Source organism: Drosophila serrata, unplaced genomic scaffold (assembly GCF_035046125.1).
Source record: "Drosophila serrata isolate PLE 108 unplaced genomic scaffold, ASM3504612v1 contig_295, whole genome shotgun sequence".
NCBI classification, from domain to species: domain Eukaryota; kingdom Metazoa; phylum Arthropoda; class Insecta; order Diptera; family Drosophilidae; genus Drosophila; species Drosophila serrata.
The window spans coordinates 1,087,001-1,106,895 of NW_028257193.1; the positions used below are offsets into that span (position 1 = coordinate 1,087,001).

Here is a 19,895-nt window from a genome sequence, read left to right on the forward strand (position 1 = left end):
ACGCGCCTGGCTGCGGATGGGATCTCCCCCTAATACAGGCAATCAATATTCCCAATAACGTATTATTATTGCCATTTCAGCCAGAGGCATTCCGGCTTTGGCTCTCATTCTCGTTCCTCTACCGGCTTTAGCTCCGGATTCCGGCTATGACTTTGGTCTTGGCTTCATCCTGGCCAGCTGACGCCAGCGCCCTGGAATCTGAGAGAACTGACACATAGACAGGAACTGGGACTGGCGAAGGGAAATATAACTAATACGGCCCGGAATCCTTTCGCTGCTATGTTTTCCCATTTGTTGTGTGTGCATTTTTGTCTGTTTTCGCATGTTGCGTATTATTTTTTATGTCATACGAGGATTTTCATTCAATCTCCTTGTCTTGTACATTACTGCTTCTGTTTCCCCTGCTGATGCCGTAGTTGTAGTCGTAGCTGCTGCTGTCGCTTTATGGCATAGTCAACAATTTTATTCGTTACACATACGACCCGTTGCCAGGATTGCGGATCCAGCCTCCCAAAACCTTTTCCATGTTGCGTTACGGCCTTTCTGTGTTTGCTCTGTTCACTCCCATCGTTTTTTCTTTTTGTTCCTTTGCGAGCTCTTTGTTTGCTCCTGCCTTGTTTACAGTATTTACTCGTCCATTTATTTATTTGTAGGTGTCGAAAGGTTAACTTCCATTGCATATCGCATTGTATTGTTCTATTATTATTATTATTATTGCCTTAGTTTTGTTCTAACTGCTGATTGCCATTCAAAATGCGGTTGCGGATTTTTATTCAGCTCTGGCTCTGGCTTTTTCCCTTGACTTCCCCAAAAAATGTGCAAAAATGGCGACATTTTGCCTCTCGCTGTCGATTTTTTGACTCCAAAATAATGGTTTGGCCTGCGGTTTTTTGTGTTTGCAATTTTTCATGCTGTCATTTTATTGATTTGATTTATGGATTTCGTGTGCATCGAATTTGTTACAAATGTGGCCGTGCACCAGAGCCAGAGGCCACCAAAAGTCCGGCGATCGAACAATGCGACTCCTGGAATTTGCATTTAAACGGCACCAAAAAATGCTTTCAAAGCCCCGCATTTAATTCCATTTCGAAGCCTTATATTTTTGTTTAATTTAATTGTGGCTCTAAAAATATTTGTCCAGAGTATTTTGCATTTAAGCGATGCAGCTTTTGCGTTATCCTACGGATTAGACACACAGTCGACTGACAAGCACTCTGGCACAGAGTGGATGTGGAGTGGAGTGGATGAGGCGACAGCCGCCGTAGGCCTTGTTGCCACAGAATTTGCATCGGAAGCAAAGGGTGAGGGGCTTCGAATGGGGATGGAAAAGTGTTGACGGCACAAAATAGCAGCACAAGCAGAAATTGCATCCCCGAGCCCCGAACGGGATAATCCATTTCGGCATAATAAATAAAGCAGTAATTGCCAAGTGAATACCAGCCAGGATCTATGAACTCTGGCCCAGCTCAGCTGCATGTCCCCACAAGTCCCCCATGTGTGCTCCGTCCTGTCCCGTCCCATTGCCGTTCCTGTGGCAGCCTGCATAATAGACGAATTATGTTTGCCTCAGCAAAAATGCAAAGTATCAAGGACCCAGGAGCTGCGATGCCTGGCTGCATATTAAAGCAGCCGTCAAATGCCTTAATATATGCGGAGATTACTTTCATATTTCATGTACGGGCATTCAGTGTGCCCGTCCAGTGGGGCCGGAATTTAATTTTCACTGCCTGCGGACAGATAAGGCAGAACTTAAGGCCCCATACTCGTATCCTGACCTATCCTGTCCTATCGTATCATATCCCATCCTCTCCTGGTGTTTGCCAGCAGGAGTATTCATTCAAGTCGAGTGCTAGATGGGTGCTTGACTTTTGCTTGTGCAAAATGTCTGTCAACTTTGTAGACCGCGCACACGTGAACCGAGGGTCGTCAAGTGAGTCCCAGTGAGTGAGTGCAAGCCTGGCTCTGTATGTGTGGGCTGCAGATAACCTTTGAACCTTTGACAAACTGCTGCAGCGAACTTTCGCCATTCGTTTGGAAAATTTTAATAATCTTTTATCGAGCGGTCGGTATCCAGATCTTCTTGTACTACTACTTTCTATCCCCAGCCTCGTTCATCTTGGTTCCATTTTTCGTCTTTCTTTTTCATTAAAACTTGTCAACTGCATATTAGGTGGAGGGGATGCTGATGCTGGTGCGTGTGTGAGCTTGAGATGGGTTTTGGAGGATGGCCATGGCCGACGTCTTGCCACATTGTTGCCGTGTCAATCCTTCTCGGAGTTTGTGGCAAGTGCTCGGCTTGAACTTTGCACGCAGCGGCTTTCGTGTGCATGTATTTGGGGGTTTTATGGATATTTTTCTTCTTTTTTTTTTCTTCGCAGCCGCCTTTGCCTTTGTGCTCCAAGTCGGCAACATTGTACCCCGCCTTGTTAATCATTTCGGTGACAATGTGGCGGCCCTCCAACATCAGAATTGCAAATAATTCACTGCCAACGCCTGGTCGCCGGATGAAAATTCCCAAGGGGGGGGGGGGGAAGGGGGTGTGTGTGTGTGTTTCTATTAGATACTCTATGTTGGCTGTGAGCTATGCTTTGATTTTACGCTTCGAGAGTTTCCATGTGGCCGCTGTTGTTATATGAAAAGAGTTGTGGTATACCTTGCTCAATTATATGTTTTCTTTAATAATATTTTATTTTAATAATATATATATATATAATTATATAATTAATATTTCAATTAGTAATACATTTTTGGTATTTTTTTTTGCATCATTTGAATATGAATATGATACCTTTGTAGTTAACCATGGGATTATGGTTTCTAATGTGCAAATTATCATAACTAAACCAAAAATGCATTAATTTTAATTCGTAAAGCTGCTCTTTGTTAGTTTTTGTTAGGTAAATCTGCCTACTTTGTTTAAATTTTTTTAAGAAATTCAAATTTTTGACAATTTTAACAATGTAAAATTAACGATAAAAATTTGAAAAAATTTTTGAATTTTTTTTATCTACCAAACATGGGTCTGTTGATTCTAATCAAGAATATATATAATTTATAGGGTCGGAAATGACTTCTTCACTGCTTTTTAGGCTTCGGAGTGAAATCAAAATACCTTGCACTATAGAAATTCTTAATTTAAATAATATAAGAAATATTGAAATATTGGTTAAATTGTTTATTTATAGTGATATTTATAAAGAATTGTAATTATATAAGTGATGGTTCCAATTAATCTTGCTTAACTTACCCAGAGATATTCAACCGGAAACCCAGCCCATATAAGTAGGCAACAGTTATTAACCTCAGTCAAAAATCAAGTATACGGCACCCCTCAGTCGAAAGTGTCTTCTCTACTGGCTTTAATTATGCACTCGTGGGTTGCCAGGGGAAACTTGTGATGGAAACTTGAGGCACACACAGCGAGAGGGTGAAATTGCAGATTTATAAATAAGCCAAAGCTCAAATCGAATTGCAGCAGCTATATGTATGTAGCTGGGTTCGTTTGTAGCCGCTGCTCAACTGTCTTGTTGCCCTCTTGTTGCAACTCTTGTGCCACTTGTTTGCCATTTGTTCGTTTAGTTTACAATGCAATTAACCCATTTTAAAGTTCTGCCAGTCAACCGCAAAGGGGCGGAAACGAAGGCAGCGGCTAAAACCCCCATCCCCCCTTCTGGCTGACAAAAGACGTAGCTATTTCTTTTCCTCGGATTTAGTTTCTCCGCTGTGCCGCCAATTCCCTTTTCCCGAACATCAGGCGAAAATCAGTTTCACAGCAAACCAGCAAAAACTAATTATGACTTGCTCTGGCAAACTTGCAGCTTGAAATTGTACCGCAAAGTGCAATTTAGACGAAAGTCGAGGCATCAGCATCACACAGCTGCCTCAGCGGGAGGCAGAGCGCGAAATGCGAAATGCTAAAGTCGACTCAAGTTGCGACGCGCGGCGGCGAAACAGAGCGCGTTAAAATTAAAAACGTCGACGTTCGGACGTGGAAATGTTGTTTTTAAATAATTAAATCCGCTTTATTAGAATATTAAACTTTTACGGCGGCCACCAGAGCGACCGCAGCCACGCTACAAGAGCCTCGATAAAATGTTAAAACATTTAGCCAGAGCTCTCTGACCAGGCGACCGAGCACCGAGCGAGATCAAATTGCAGGTCTTCAGAAATTTGTAGCCGCCCTGCGAAGCTGGGTCGGTGTCGGTGTCATAAATAAAGGGAGCAGCGCACAGCATGTGGCACACATATAAAAATCTGTAGGCCAAAGCCCCATAAAACCGATAACCTTGGTCCTCGACAACAGTGGCTAACAGCAGACGCTGCACTGAAATAAATAAAGTATCTACGAAATGAAATTACTTTTAAGGATATGAATATATTACTCTTTATGCAAATTATTAATAAACTGTTGACATATTTTAAGACAATGTTAATATGGAATAATAACATGGAGAAGAGGGAGTTTAGACTTACTTTACTTTGTTATTAATATATATTTTTTTCGGTGCCCATCTTCTCCGGTAAATGCCCATTCAGCGATGGCGATGACAACAGCGGCCACCTGGCCCAGTCCTGGCGCGTCTTTTGTTGCCTGTTTTATGCGCCGCCCTGTTTATTTACGGCTATTTACCGCCTACATGATAAAAGCCTTTTGCTGGCATCGCGCATAAAAGCTGTGCTATCCTATCCGTTGCGCTATCCAAACCCCGAGATCTCCGGGAGTAGGTAACTTTTTGAGTAATTATATGGCCGGCGCAGATTTGTAGCGACCTACTTCGCCACGACTTGGGTCCGGTCTGGGATAGATACAAATATTTTATTGCCCCTTCAGGACATGAGCCGCACATAAGCGTACCACGTAGCGTATACTTGATGCGGGGTTACTGGATGCCCAGGGTAATAATGAAAACGATAGATAATTATGGACCAGGTTCCGCTCTCTCTCTCTCTTTGTGTGCCTGTGCCTTTTGTGGCTGTGATTTTTAATGGACTTTTCAGGATGCGGCCTGAAGTGAAAGTGACTCGCCGTTGGCGTCGGCGGCTGCAAGGGTTAATCTAAATTTATAACTTAATTTTTTCATCAGTACATGAGTCGCGTCCCATGCCACTGACCACTGAGCAGCATCCTGCTGCCGGGCCGCAGTTTGTTTTTATGGCTTTTGAGGACTCCTTCCCATTTTTTTTTTTTTTCCTCGTGTAGTTTTCTCTGCACGAAGGCGATAATGAAATAATTTGAACTTTCCGTTTTGCTGATTTTTCTTCGGCTTACCCGGCTCTGGCACACTCTAGCATGTGTGTGTGTGGATAACGCAGCAAACTCATAAAATTATGCAAAACTTTGTCATTAAATATGGCACAAAAGGGGGCGGAGAGCCTGCCTGCCTAGGAACTATTTGTTATTTGGCTTTGGACTTTGCTCTTCAAGTGTTGTTTACCCGGCTCGCCTGCTCCACTCTATTCTCAGCTTTCCCCACGCTGTTCCCCTGCTTTTCCCTGCGCTTCTCTTTCCCTTTCCGTCCATTGTCGAAATTTTCATCGCACATGTGTGTGTGTGTGTGTGTGTGTGTGCTCAAGTGTATGCGGGGCGGAGTGTTTCAGGCACTGAGGGAAAAGGTTAAAAAACGGAACTTTTATAATTTAACTTGTGTGCTAATTGCACTTTGTGGGGTAATTTTGCGTGTCAGTGAAGTTTCGCAGACGCATGTGTGTGTGTGTGTGCCAGTGAACGCTTTAATGCCATGGCTTTGAGCACCAAAAAAACATTTTGTGAGGGCTGCACTTGAAACTTGTGCGGAGTTCAGTTTAAAGATCGCATAAACCCCGAGGAGTTTTAGTTTTTTGATACGATTTTCCCTTTAGTTTTTTTTTTTTGGCCAAAAGGGGACTGATTGGGGGAGCGAACTAACTTTTATCGTGCAACTGCAACTGAAAAATAATAATAATTATTTATTTGTTTTTCACATTTCCGTTTGCAGATACCAGGACAACACACAAACAACCATTTACTTGGCGCGTGTGGAAAACATACAGTGATAATTAGTTGCCTGTCTGGCACAACAACAACAACAAAAGGGAGCTGTGCAATAAAAATTAATTAGAAAATATTTCACATCACACAGCCGCAATTTGTCAAGGGGAAAAGCGCAGAAAAGTATGCTTGCGGTCTCGCGCTCAATTTCTAATTAGAGAGAGATAGAGAAAGAGAGAGCTGCTCGCCTGCTCACAGCAAAAAAAACCCTCAAAAATTAACTGAAGAGCTGGAAATTAAACAAAAGCAGCAAAAGCGACTATGCAAAGTATGCTGCGGCTTAACCATATGAAAACTTAAAGCGCTCCACTCCCCCAAAAAAAAGGAACAAGAAGCAGGACTCCAACTCCACTGAATTTAACAAAAAAAAAAACGAAGCAAACTCCAAACTCCGCCGGGCGCGGAACAATGAGAATCATTTCGCACAGCATACGTTCTGGAGACTCCTCTGTACTCTCTAGGAAAGGCAACCGCGTAACGTTCAAAATGAATTGCCCCATTCTGATTGTAATTAGCCTCGGCTGGCTGCTGCACGCTCACGGCGGAAGCAACGGGGGCGCCGTCGAGGCCGCCATTTCAAATCGAGGTAAGTGATTCGCAGACCCATGCCCCATGCCCCATGCCCCACCAGGTATTGCGTAGCACCCAGTCACAACTGATCCCGAACAATAGCAATTCCATACACGTAGCAAAAAATATATATATACTCTTTCAAGTAATCGGTTGTTGAGGAGAATGAACATGATATTATACTTTAGAATATAGAGTACATCTTCCCTTTTCTCTGTGTATTTATTTCTACATCGCTTCACCATCATCAACGCTTTTTATTTCGCTCAGCACTCAACGCAAGTTGCATTTATGTTTTTACATAATAGAAATGACGAAGGGTGTAGCAGGGGCAATATAGTTAGAGCGCTGGCGGGGCACAAAAAAAATGAATGTAAAAAATATATATAATAAAATACTCTAGAACGGGCACACTTTCCCCCGTAATCCCTTTTTGCTATTTTAATGCCGATGTAACGCTGCATAAATCCAGGCGCCGGGGTCCTCGAGCACGTTGTGGTGTTTAATGCCAGAGCCGCCAGCGCAGAGCTCTTAAACAACAAAAAAAAAAAAGAATAAAGTTGAGTAAAAGCTCAACCAGAGATAGGGAAAACCAAGCGGGGAAAATCCGGACGCAGCTAGGTCATCTGGTTGGCGGTCAGCTGAGCCATTACTCTAAGCCGGGAGCGTGGTGGACCGCCGCACTAAGCCGCAAAATTAATAACTCGTTATGGCCGCGGGAACTTAAGCAGTTGCCGGCGCTGCATTTAAGCGTCAAACTTTCAATTGCAAAGTTTTTTCTTACAGTCACAGGACCAGAAATAGAGTCCTCGGTTATAAGTTGGCGAAAATGCTGAAAATATAGTTGACCTTTCGCGGTACCTGGAGTCCATTGTCTTGCATTTTTGCTTTCCTTCTATTAGGCCATGAAAACATTAAATAAATTGAAAACTCAGGTGCGCCGCCAGCAGGCTTAAAGCCAAAGGAAATTGAGTACACGGGGCGTATACGCAACCAGCCAGCAGCGCACCCATAAAAACAAATTCACCATCCAGGGCTATATTTTCCTTTGGTAACTTTTGCCAACCAATCGATAAATTTAAGAGCACAACATTTGTCTCCATTATCGCAAAAATCCGAAGGCAAACACTGTGCAAAAAATGCGGCAAAGGGCCACAGCACAAAATACAAAAAGAAAAAAAAATGAAAATGAAAAAGAAAAATCTGAAAAAATAAACGAAAAACTGCGGAGCGCATAAAAGACCCATCGATGCGTGGCACCGGGCGCTCCCGGCTCCTGGTTTCGGACTTTTCCAAGGTGGGCGGGGCTTAGAGTGGGCTACCGACATCCCACACACACACACACACCCCTTACCCAAGGCCACCTCCCATAACAACAGCCACCCATCGACAGAGCCACAAAAGGGGCGGGCACAATAAAACAGAACAAACCAAAGACAGACCTGTTCTTATCCCCAGCTACATCTGCAATATAGAGAGTGGAAAAAGGGGCAAAGGCAGTAAAGCTATATCAAAGGTGAGAATGTGCTTTTGTCACTGATCATAAATTTCTTACTTCACCATCTACCTTTAACGTTTGCTTTCGCTTTGGGTCTGTGCACGAAGAAAAAATAAGAACACTTAAACTGTTGGAACTAAATGTAAGAATTAATATTTAAATAGAAATCATTAATCCCTGATTACAATGGATGTGATAAAGATAACTTGTATAAAAAATACATATATCTTACCTGAAGTAAATTAAATCTTAAACTTCTTCCTTTACTGTTATCAGTAAATACATATTTTTCTCCCAGTGTCATCAGTGCAAAGAACCAGGCAATAAAACGTAACAATTGACATTGGAACGCACTGAAAAGGGATCCCAGTTCGAGCTCGCAAAAAGGACGAGTGGAAAAGGGATGCTGCTGGCTCTGATAGCAGCAAATTGGCGGGACATTCGTCGGGGGTGGGAAGAATGGGGGAAGAATGGGTGCGAAGGTTGCATCGCCTTGACAAATGTTTATTGAGTAACACGAGCCATAAACTGCAAGAGCTCCGCTTGGCTCTACTAACGCCCGCCCGCTCCGGTGGCCAAACTTTCCGCTTTTGACCCACTTTCGTGGGCAGATCCAGAGCTCCACCAAGCTCATCCCCTCTGCAATTTTCTCGCATCAGTTGCCTGTTTGAAAATCTGGTGCACGTGATGCACTTGAAGGATGCGCAGTGGCTCACAACTAGCAACCCATTTTATAAACTGACAACAATTTTTCATAAGCAGAAGCAGCAGCAAAAGCTGGAGCTGCATCAGCATCATCAGCAGACAGCAGCAAACACAAACAACAGCTGTTTTCCGCCTCGAGGGTTGCCAGCGCCAGCTTTTCCCAGCCATCCAACCAGGCCCCCTCGCACAACTAACACTGCATTTTTGCATATCTGGCTGTTTTGTTTGGCATTTTTAGTGATTTCACTTAAATTTTCATAACAAAATATGCACAGTGCGTGCTTGCAGCTCAGTTTTGGCTCAGAGCAGGCGGAACAGCGGGGCAACATGTTCTGGCTGTCATATATTTTTTCAACAGATTTTTATTTTTTATTTTTTTGCCAGCCCCTCCCCGTTCTCTCAGCGGCTAAAACCGCATTTTGTATGTTTTTCAGATGCTTCTGGGAAATTGTTCATAGGGTTAGTTTTTTCACCCGCCAATTGGTCCTTCTTCTCCTCAAACTCTGAGCCATGTTAGCGCGCCAGCGGGCGGGCTTCAGAGCTCAGAGTAGGGAAAGGGATCGACGCTCCGGGCTGGCAAACGGCCTGACACGGAGTACGTGTTTGTATGCAGACCTCGCCTCCATTTACTGATCCCACACTGGGCAAAAAACTACATAGAAAAAGGATTTGCAATTCAAAACATTAAGGAATAATGATAGACTGTTTATTACATTATTTATTGATCCCCCTTTTCCAAGAACATTTCTATACTGGTTCGTATGAAATGGAGCTACAAGAAGCTATTACAACTATTGAAAGAAGTGATTAATAATTTTATAGTGTATTGTATTTGTTAATTATTCTGATATATGTTTCTCCAAAAACCCTGCTTAGTTTCTAGAACCAATCTTAAGACATATCTTAGGAACCAACTCACCTAAACTTTAGTTTTATAAATTGATCCTTAGTCTAGTCCATGACTTTGTTTTTCTTTTGTCAAATAAATATGACAAAAATTACTCTAAGAACAGTAAACATTAGCTTATCCCTAAAACTAGTTTCTTTAAAAGAAAAATGTATACAAATAGTATAATCCCTCCAATGATTTTCTCAGTGGGTAACAGTTTCTGCTCTATCCAAACCGACTGTAGTATTATATTTGCGAATCCCTTTGGGTATGTTGCCGGCAATAAATTTCCATCAGACGCCGTCGCGTAGTCGTCGTTGTCGTTTGTGCCAGGCGATTTTTCCAGCCTCTCGCCGACCGCGCCTCCATTTCCATTAACTGGGAACGCGATTGCTTCTGCGAGTGCCGGGGCCCCAAATGCCAATCCCTTCCTGCTGCTGGCTTCTGGTTACTGGGGAAACAAATCTCTGGCTCAGCTGGTTTGTGTTGCGGTTTTTCCGAATTCGTTTTGATTGTTTGTCATATTTCCGTGCATACAATTCATTTTCTATTGCCCAGAAAGCGGAAGCGGCTCACCGGCCCCCGTGGTGTAAGGCTCAATTACGTGACCAGAGCGACCCGGGACAGCTCTTCGCCATCTCTCTTTCTTTCACACCACTCTTCCAGGGATGACAATATTCCGGGCTTACACGGACTCCGGGCTCCCCAGCCAGATGTAACCGACTACGGATACATTCATATACGCTGTCATGTTTGCCTGGCTGCGCCTCCGCTTCGGTGGAGCATCGTTGTATCAATGAAATATGTTCCAAGGGATCTGGGCAAGGCGGGAAAAATGCTGGGAATATGAACGATTTCCCCTGAGGGTCGGCGGCGCATAACTTAAAACAAATACGAAACTGCAAAATATACGAGCGGGCAAATGGAAATTGAAAATATCCTATTACCAGGGGATTGACGTCGACAGCAACACCACCGATGCTGCCTGTAATTGAAGGCTTCACTTAGCGGGGATTTCGCCAGGATCATGTAGGAGTAGGCTGCTATGTTCTAAACATTCTCTATATACATGCATATATTTTGTTCGAATATTATCATAGACATTTGCACGCAGTGCGTCCCTGGGGCGATTTGCCATGCGATAATTATGGCGCTGGCAACCCGAAAAAGACGAAGCGAGAAATCCCCAAGAAAATTTATTAATTAGCACCAGCGTGGGAGGACACAGGGACTGGAGCTGGGACCGGGACTGGGACTGGAGGCGGTACCAGCACCGCACTCATGTTCTGTGCCTCCGGACTCCACTCCGATTCCGCTCTCTCTCCCCCTCTTACCAATTAAAGGCAATTTTGCCATGTTTCGCCTTATTCAAATGTGTTTTCCCAACTCCGCCGGGGATACATGCTGGGTTGGTTTTGGGTTCGAAAAGCAGGCTTTTTGTGGGGGAGTGTGGGTAAGGGAACCGCCGGGTCGGTGGATCGGAATGGGTCTGTAGCATCCACTAATCGCATTATTAACGCGCCGTTAACATTTTGCGACATTGACTTGAACTTTGGAAGTGACTTTCATGGCTAAGGCATAAGGAAGTAGGAGGGGTATGGCGCTTGGCATTCAAAATATGCTTAGAAGACATGGCCACCGTCGAAAACGTTTATATAATACCCTTGAAGTTTTCGGCATTTGCCAAATTCCGCTTGAACGACCGCCGCCAAGGACGTGGGGGAGGCGTCCCCCAAAAAAATTTCATGTGCCATGGCAATGCCAATTCGAGACGTAACGAAACGAGCCCCTCGACTTCCGAGTGTCTTCGGACTTCGGCCATAATCATAATAATTAATACCCATTTACCTTATTTTGCCTGGCCGGCCTGAAAATCAAGCCATTATCGCCCCCATCCACTTGCCAGAGTGATAATTACGGCCGCCCATGCACAGATTGTTGGCTCTCCCGAAAATTATGCACTATATACTAATGACAGTCCTCTCGGAGGTGCAATGTGGGGCGCATAATGAGTGCGCATAAAGTTTTATGGCCCCCATCCTGGGGGACCAAACAGGTGAGCCATCGACAGGTGCACGTGGAGAAATCAGAGGAAAACACAATACAAATTGACTTGAAGAGTATGCTTATCTTTAAGTTTACTAAAATTATAAATAACATTCCTTGAGCTTCAAAATATGTTTATATTTTACATAAGTCATATCAGTTTTCAAGTAATTGCATTTTCTTTCGGTGCATGAGTGCGTGCCAAGCAACAATGCCATTGACAGTGGCCAGGAACCTGCAAAAAACAAAAAAATGAAGGACGAGAATTCCATCTCCCTTCACCCTTCGAATGCATATTTTTTTGCAGCATTTTTAAATAAAATGCCAGAGGAAAAAAATATCAAGCCAAATGACTGTAATTTGCATTGGCAACTCCAACAAAGAGACGCGGCGCAGTTTAACACCTGCACACGAGTGTTGGTCGGCGTGTGTTTCTATTGGACCTTTCAATTTAAACACACACACACACCCACAAAGCACCCATTGCCCAAAGTGTGTGTGTGTGTGTAAGTGTTTGCACGGACTGTTTGCAGCACGTCACAAAAGTTTCCTGTTGAATTTCCCTTCATTTCCTGGCCAAAGAGATTATTATTTTCATTTCACGGCATGGCCAACGACACAGAAAGCGGAGGCATAGGGCGGAGGTGTATATAAAATGTTCCTAAAGTGTGTGTGTGTGTGTGTGTGCGAGAGGGGGGTCGCGGTCTCATTTTCATATTTATGCTGTCGCCCCGAAAACTGTTTACTTACCAGCCGTGTATCGCCTTCATTAACGCTTCATTCGCGGCGGACTTTTAATTTTCAGGGCGAGCTGTTAAGGCCAGGGTTTTTCAGCTTTTCGCGTTTGCTTTCCTTTCTTTTCTCCTTTTCGGGCAACTTGCCACATCCGAACAGTATATCCGTATATCCGCACATTCGCATATCCTTGTATCCGGATATATGTATATCCGCATCCTTGAGCTCGCCTTCGTCTCGGCGACGACCGACAACCGATGGTCCGGTCGTCCTTCGTCATTTCGTGTCGTATATTTGCATACTTCCGGTGCGCGCGAAATGATTATCATTATTATTTGTGTTGTGTTTGCTGTTGTCGTTACCGCGGCCATTACCGTTATTGCAACGCTCCTTGGACGGGGATGTCCTGGAGCTCCGAAAATGGCCGCCGATGTCGATGCCGATGAAGGGGAGCCCGTCGGTGGTTATGGCTTATTTGTGCAAATGAGCTGACGTCCATTACATTGTCCATGGGGAGGCGAAATGCAAATGATTGTTTTGGCGTTGACTGGCTCAATGTCTGCCACTCACACGCACACACTCACACACAACAAGGTCACCGAAGGACCCCCAAGGACACTCTGCCGCGGCCACACATGAACGCATCAATTGCGACCAAAGGGACCCCGCCTCTGTCTCAAGTGAAAGTAAGTGATGGCCTCGCTCGACTTGGCCCACATGCCATTGTTTGCCAGTGCAAGGGCCACCTGAGTGGGAGAATAAAGCGTAATTTTCTCAAGCAGATCCCTGATTGATTTGCGGCTATAAATTGGCACATTTACTTATCGAAATAAAACTGGGGTACTGCGAAAACTTTCGACCACAAAATGCTGGCCAAGTTAGCACGTTGCGCAAACAAATTGCACCTGCTACGCTTTGATTGGCCACCTGCAGTTTCGCCTGCTTTGCAAGCCAGGTCGTAAAACACTTTTGCCTATTTTCGCTGAGTTGGCTTCACTGGATGCTCCTCGTTGAGTTCCTGCTCCTCCATCTGCTGCTCCTGCTGTTGTTGTTTTTAAGAGCCATTTGTCCGATGCCTGCGGCTATTTACAGCCATTGTACAGACTTGGCGAATTTATCAAGCATGGCGGAGTCGCTCACTGGGTCACTGGTTGGAGCAAGTGGATGTTGAATGCCGGATACTAGACGCTGGACCGGGACAAGGAAAAGCGGAAGCTGCAGCTGGCGTTTCCGCTCACTGCCACTCCCAGTTTTTTCCCAGCTCTCTCTTTCTCTCTGTTGCTCTGTCTCTTGGCTTAATTTCAAAACAGTTGCGCTTATATTGGCAGTTATGCTGCAAATTTATTGGCATGCTTTGTAAACTGGGTTAGTTGCATGCACATATATCTCACAGCCGCAAGCTGCGAGCCAAACGATTAACGTTGAGTAACCCAAATTGATGTCGCTACCCACAAACCGCCATCGCCCTCCTCCCATGGAACATCATATTTTTGCACTCAGCTAAGTTTCCGTGGCGGCTGCTGATAGTCCATAAATTCTCATACATTGTCAAGTAATAGCTAAACCCTGTTTACCCCCCGACAGGCAAAAGTTCAACAAGATAAAAACATACTTCGTAGAAGCAAAATAGGTTTCATAATCTTTCAACACAGAAAGAAAAAACGAATGACTGCAAAAAAGCATTGATTTAACTGTGATTAAATCCTACACTACTAAGTAAGTGAACATAAGAAGTCTGTCTTGGTTTAAGGTACATAGAGCCCATTACATTCTCTTTAATGGGAATATTCAAAGAAATTCAAGACCAATGTGAAGCATGTGTAGAATTTCATTAACACCTAATGAATGTTAAAGAAAACTTTCAATCTATTTCAAATTTAAATCAGGAAGCCCCGAAGCTCTGTTCTTCAGGTGCATTTTAAGTTCAAAACTTATGCTATTCAAAGTCATCAAATTGGCGACATTGTATCTCCATGGAGTGCCCGTCACCGAATGGATTAGCAAGTGCAACGCCTGACTTGGGTTAATCCGGCGTGCGTGCTGTTTTTCATTTGGAGGTCATTAACCTAGCGAAACCCAACTTTCGCTGGAATGTGAGCTCGGTGAGCGATATCGTTCAGAAGACTGAAGACCTTCGTGGGGATCAGACTGCAGTGCGCAGTGTTTCGACAAGAATTGTGGCGACGTAGACGACAGGAGTATTATAGATAACCAATAGGAGGACTGAAAAGAGAGATCGGAATGAGGCACAATCTGGTGGCCCACCTGTACTGTCTGACTCGGGACATGTATGCCGAGCATGGGGATCCCCGCGTGGCCCACCTCCCACTGGTGGGCAACTTGTGGATTGTGTTGGCCCTAATCGGACTGTACCTGGCCTTTGTGCTTCACTACGGACCCCGCTGGATGGAGCACCGCGATCCCTTCGAGCTCAAGCGTGTGATGCAAGTGTATAACTTGGTACAGGTGGTGGCCAATGCGGTGTTGTTCGTCATTGGCCTGCGCTACACGTACCTGTATCCGACCTTTAGCTGGACATGCCAGGGAGTGGATCACACGGACACCTCGCCACAGATGATGACAACGTTGTATGCCTCGTACGGATACTACATGCTGAAGTATCTGGATCTCCTGGATACGGTTTGTTCGGCCTTTAAATCGCTATCTAAAATGGCAAAGTAATCGAATGTGTGTACTCACTCCCATAGGTGTTCATTGTGCTGCGCAAAAAGAATGCGCAGGTGAGCTTCCTGCATGTTTACCATCACGGCGGCATGATCTTCGGTGTGTCCATCTTTATGACCTTCCTGGGCGGATCCCACTGCACCATGCTGGGTGTGATCAACCTGCTGGTGCACACCGTCATGTACGCGTACTACTACGTGGCCTCGCTGGGCGCTCTGAAGCAGATACTTTGGTGGAAGCAACGGATCACGCAGCTGCAACTGCTGCAGTTCGGATACCTCACCTTCCACTTCCTGCTGGTGATTGTGCGGAATCCGTGTCAGTTCCCCGCCCTCATCGCCTTCATCGGGTTCATCCAGAACATCTTCATGTTCTCCATGTTCTTCGACTTCTACTACAAGACCTATGTGCGCAGGCAGCGGAAAGTTACCCCAGAGTCCCAGCTGAAAGCCAACTGAGCCGGGGGCTGAAAGTATAAAGTTCAAGTTCACATCGCGCCATTTCCATTTAAAATTGTGTAATAAGCGGTCGGTCGCTTATGCAAATGGGCTCCGATCGAACCCAAGCTGCCTGCCCTATAAATAAACATTCGGATTGTGTCCCACCCCTCCGCTTCATCGCCACTCATCAATTGTTTTGCTTTGGTAATCAATTTCAATTTGCCGCCGGCCCAGTCCGAAGACTCTCTCTTCTAAACTCGGAAGGAAAAAAGTTCTCTCCCGGCCGCCTGGGAAAACGGCAGCGACAAGTTATGAAGTAAGTTTGCTGCCTGCCATATCTTTTATTAAAGGGTTAAATGAAATATCGATGAAGTAGGGCAACCATTAATGGTCGCCACGTGTGCCAGTGCCATGTGTCGTCGTATGTGGCCCAGGGCCACCTTTTAACTTTCTGGCCAATGTTATTTTTTTCTCGGTCCGACTCAAAGCCAAAGCCAAAGAGGAAAGAACCCGGCAGCCAAAACGGCTGCTACCCCATGTTAAACACAGTTGCCTAGAAGGCAGCCAGACCTCATACACGGCTTATTCATATAGATGTATTTTTTTTTGTATATATTTTTTGCTTTGGCATTTTTCCTTTACCGAAGTTTTACATCTGCTTTTGCTCCCTAAAAGCGAGCCGGGGGAGGAAAAAAAATGAGGGAAACCGCTTTAAAAATGCTTGTAAGCCGCAGGGCAGCGTTTGTGCCTCGTTTAGGCGCCCGCACAATATTTTTTCAGTTATGTAAATTTCGGCCCAGTCGGCATCAAAGTTTGTGCGCAGTCAAGCGAGATCCTTCGATGGCAAATTAAAAGCCAACAAACCGAAGGTCGCCTGCTTGCCAGCCTTCCTTTATTTTTGCGGCTGGCGCAAATGGAGCTTATTAAGTGGCAACAGCAGATCATTGCCAGTCGCTTGTCAGGCTCATATTGTGGCCAGCCTCCGGGAAGGCGAACGACGGATTCCGTCCAGCTCCAGAAGTCGTCAGTCTCCAATCCGAAATGCCAAAGTATCTGCATGTCTGCACTCAAAAATAAAGTTGAAAGTTGTCAAAGTTCCGGCATTTGAGTAACTCAAATGAAAGATATCTCACAAGAATAGAAGAGATTCTTCCTTGCTAAAGTTTATTATTAGTTTACTTAAATAAACCATAATAATTCCTCTGTAAAGTACTCAAAATTATTATTAAATTATCATCGAAAGACAAATGTATACTCTGAATGAGTCACCTGACATGATTTTCCTTTACCTTATCTCCTAAAAATTTTACTTAACAATAACTACATATATTCTTTAAGACTTAGTCATATTTTCCCCCAGTGTAGGCTGAGTTGTTGTGCGTTTGCCAGGGACATTAAAACTTTTCTAATAACGAACTTCTACGACTGAAGCCGAGCGTAAACATTCGAGGCGGAAGCTGCTCGGCGGATGTTGTGCATGTTCTGCCCGGAACTTATATCCGGGGTCATGCATCTGTATGTAACATACATACATTACATACATGTATGAGATACAATGTAGCCCAGCATCATTAACATCCGTTCGGGCAATGATCGTTGCCAAAAAGGGTTCAATGAACTCGCAGATGGAAGAAGGGATATCAATCAGGGGAAAAAAGATTGGTGGCCGAGCGTGGAGCACATGGCTTACATGGCGTATGCTCGATATCTCCCGCCATTTATGACTCGCATGGCATTTAAGTGCTGGCCGTAAAACTGTTATGTAAACTACGATTGCGAATGCGATTCTTTACGGCCACTCACTCGCACAGCATTGCAATGGCCATGGCCGGCCATTACTCAGCATAAAAGTTGGCCAGAAGGAAAGGACGAAACTCCTTGATTGCGCCCATGTACGCGAATGTATCGAGGAGGTCACGAACGAAAGCCTGCGACAATGTTTGTTGCCGAATGTAAATATTAAGAACGGCTCGTACAGTTCTCATTCCCTCCATTTATTCATGTAACACACACAGTGGCACTCCAGCAGGTCCCTGCGCAGCTTTTACGACACGTGCTCCAGTGCATTCCAATCAATTCCCCGCGGGGTCAAACAACCTGGTAGAGTATGTTCTACCCCAAAAAAAGAGATACAGAGAAGGAGCGAGACTAGGACCTCGGGCAATTATCTAGAAATGTAGGCTAATCCTGTTTACCTTTTCAAATTATCAAGAGCAAATCAATTTGCCATTGATGTTGTGCTCGCACATTTAGCCCCCGGGGCCAAAAAGCTCTTTATAATCCAATGAAAATGAACCCGAATATTAAGCGACCCAAATCTGGAATCTCTTTCATGTGTGCAGGTAATCAAGTTGCCCCCAAAAGCTGCTCCTTTCACCTGTTGCTGCCCACACGGCGGCGGCGGATGCGTAATGAAGAAATCTAAATTCCATTAAGTTTATGCTCGCTTCCGTTCGCAGTTCAGTGCTCAATGAAAAGCACTTAGAGAGTGACCTTTTCTCGGTTGCTCCCGATCTCATACCGCTTTTTCCACATCCCCCAGATAAAGCCAAATAACAAACACGGTAGCGGGAGACGGGGGGCGTCCAAAAATGGGTCACAACATTTTGGTAAGCTCAACGTATTTGCCTAATGGAGATTAGCTGGCATTTGGTTTTATTTGAATTCTGTGCCTAGGCTTGGCAATTTATTGCCGATGCTTATCGATTTTTATCGATGCCCCAGCCTGCCTGCGACTTGTCCCATGTCTCCCTTTTTCCGGTCTTGGCGCTGAGCCCTGGCAATGTCACACTTAAGCACTTTGTATGTTTTTATCGCTGTAATTTTTGGTCTAACAAAACAATAAATTCACTCCATCCGAGCGCTCACTTGGAGTGGCAGGTGAACTGCTTTGGCGGGAACTGGAACGGGAACTAAGTTGAAATCCCTAATAAATTTACGGTCGAGTGGGCGGTGGGTGGTCTTATCTGAGGGCGAGGCAATTTCGTTAATATAAAAGTACACGGCGGCGTAATTAAGCGAGATTTGAAATATGTGACAGGCGGGCCACGCATGTGTATAACTCTCGAATAAATCAAAGTAATTAACTGCAAGGGTCTGACATGCAACAGGTCACGGGGTCACGCGGCACAATTACGGCCGCAGTGCAAAGTTATCAATATCTGGGTTAACCAAGGGTCGGGGGAAGTGAATACACTGGCAAGTAAATCACACATTATGTGGCAATTTTTATCGGAGATTTTTATCGGAGATGCCTAGATCGACTCGGCTTTTGATGCTGATCAAGAATATATATGATTTATGGGGTCGGAAATGACTTTTTTACTATGTGTTTCTGACTCAAATTAAAATATCCTTTAAGGGTATAATAAAGTAAATATTGTTTAAATTAGTACTCTAAAAGCAAGGTAATTTTTCTCCAAGTGCCTGAGATTGTTTTCGATTTCCAACCAGAAAGCCTTTTCGTGTTCATCCAACATAATCAACTCAATTAATACTGAAGCAGGAAAACAAAACTAAGAAGACGGGAAAAGAGACCGGGACCGAGACTGAGACCGAGACCTGTCAAAGGAACAAGTGTAAAAAAATCAATGCACAGCTGGTCATTAATAATGCACTGGCCACTAATGCACTGCTAATATCTAAGCCAATGGCATTTCCCGGCCAGCGTGAAACTTTGTGTTTGACTTTGACAAACTTTGCGACGCAACTTGTGCGCACTTGTGTGCCAGCGACCAACTTATGACTTATCAATGACCGAGCTCTGGTTCGCTTGATTGAACTTTCGGATGGTGCGAGACTGCGACTGCGAGTGCGGTGTGGCGTCAGGACAAACTTTCTGGCAGTGTCTCCACCTTGGATGGCCACTCGCTCAGCCACTCAGTCAGATGCAGCCATAAATCAATACATTTCAATTCCATCTCGTTCGGATGCATTCGAGAGATGCGGCGAGGCGAGTGCCCTGCCAGTCGAGTGCCCTGCAGAGTAAATAACCGACAAGGACTTTGCCAAGGACTTGAGCAATATCAGGCATAAATAAGCATTGCTGTTCCGTCACTCGCACTCCTGCCACGGGAATTATCCGAACAGCAGCCAGGAGTGGATGGGATATAATGGAGATTCCACAGGCGGCAGCGTCTCTAATGAGCTGGAAGCGAACGCCCTTTCGGATGCATCCTGTGAAGAGAGAGAGTCTTCTACACTTCGAGTAAATCACGTAGCTCTTGCACTCATTAGCCGGCGGAGTAGTGCCAACATTCCGACTGGGAAAAACACTTTAGGACTGCCAAATGGCTGCCA

General features: G+C 44.7%; 2 protein-coding genes across 2 annotated transcripts in view; both read left to right on the forward strand.

Moving 5' to 3' along the window:
* klg (klingon) overlaps positions 1-19,895 on the forward strand; it is a 65,399-nt gene that overhangs the window by 10,097 nt on the left and 35,407 nt on the right. Inside the window, exon 2 of the mRNA XM_020944043.2 lies at positions 5,976-6,614. Within this exon, the coding sequence (XP_020799702.2) occupies positions 6,437-6,614 (178 nt within the window). The 5' untranslated portion in view covers positions 5,976-6,436. The remainder of the gene's footprint in view (positions 1-5,975; positions 6,615-19,895) is intronic.
* LOC110177352 (very long chain fatty acid elongase F) lies at positions 14,371-15,779 on the forward strand. Its single transcript, XM_020944044.2, has 2 exons — positions 14,371-15,111; positions 15,180-15,779. Exons 1-2 carry the CDS (start codon positions 14,713-14,715, stop codon positions 15,612-15,614), a joined length of 834 nt encoding a protein of 277 aa, XP_020799703.1. The 5' UTR covers positions 14,371-14,712; the 3' UTR covers positions 15,615-15,779.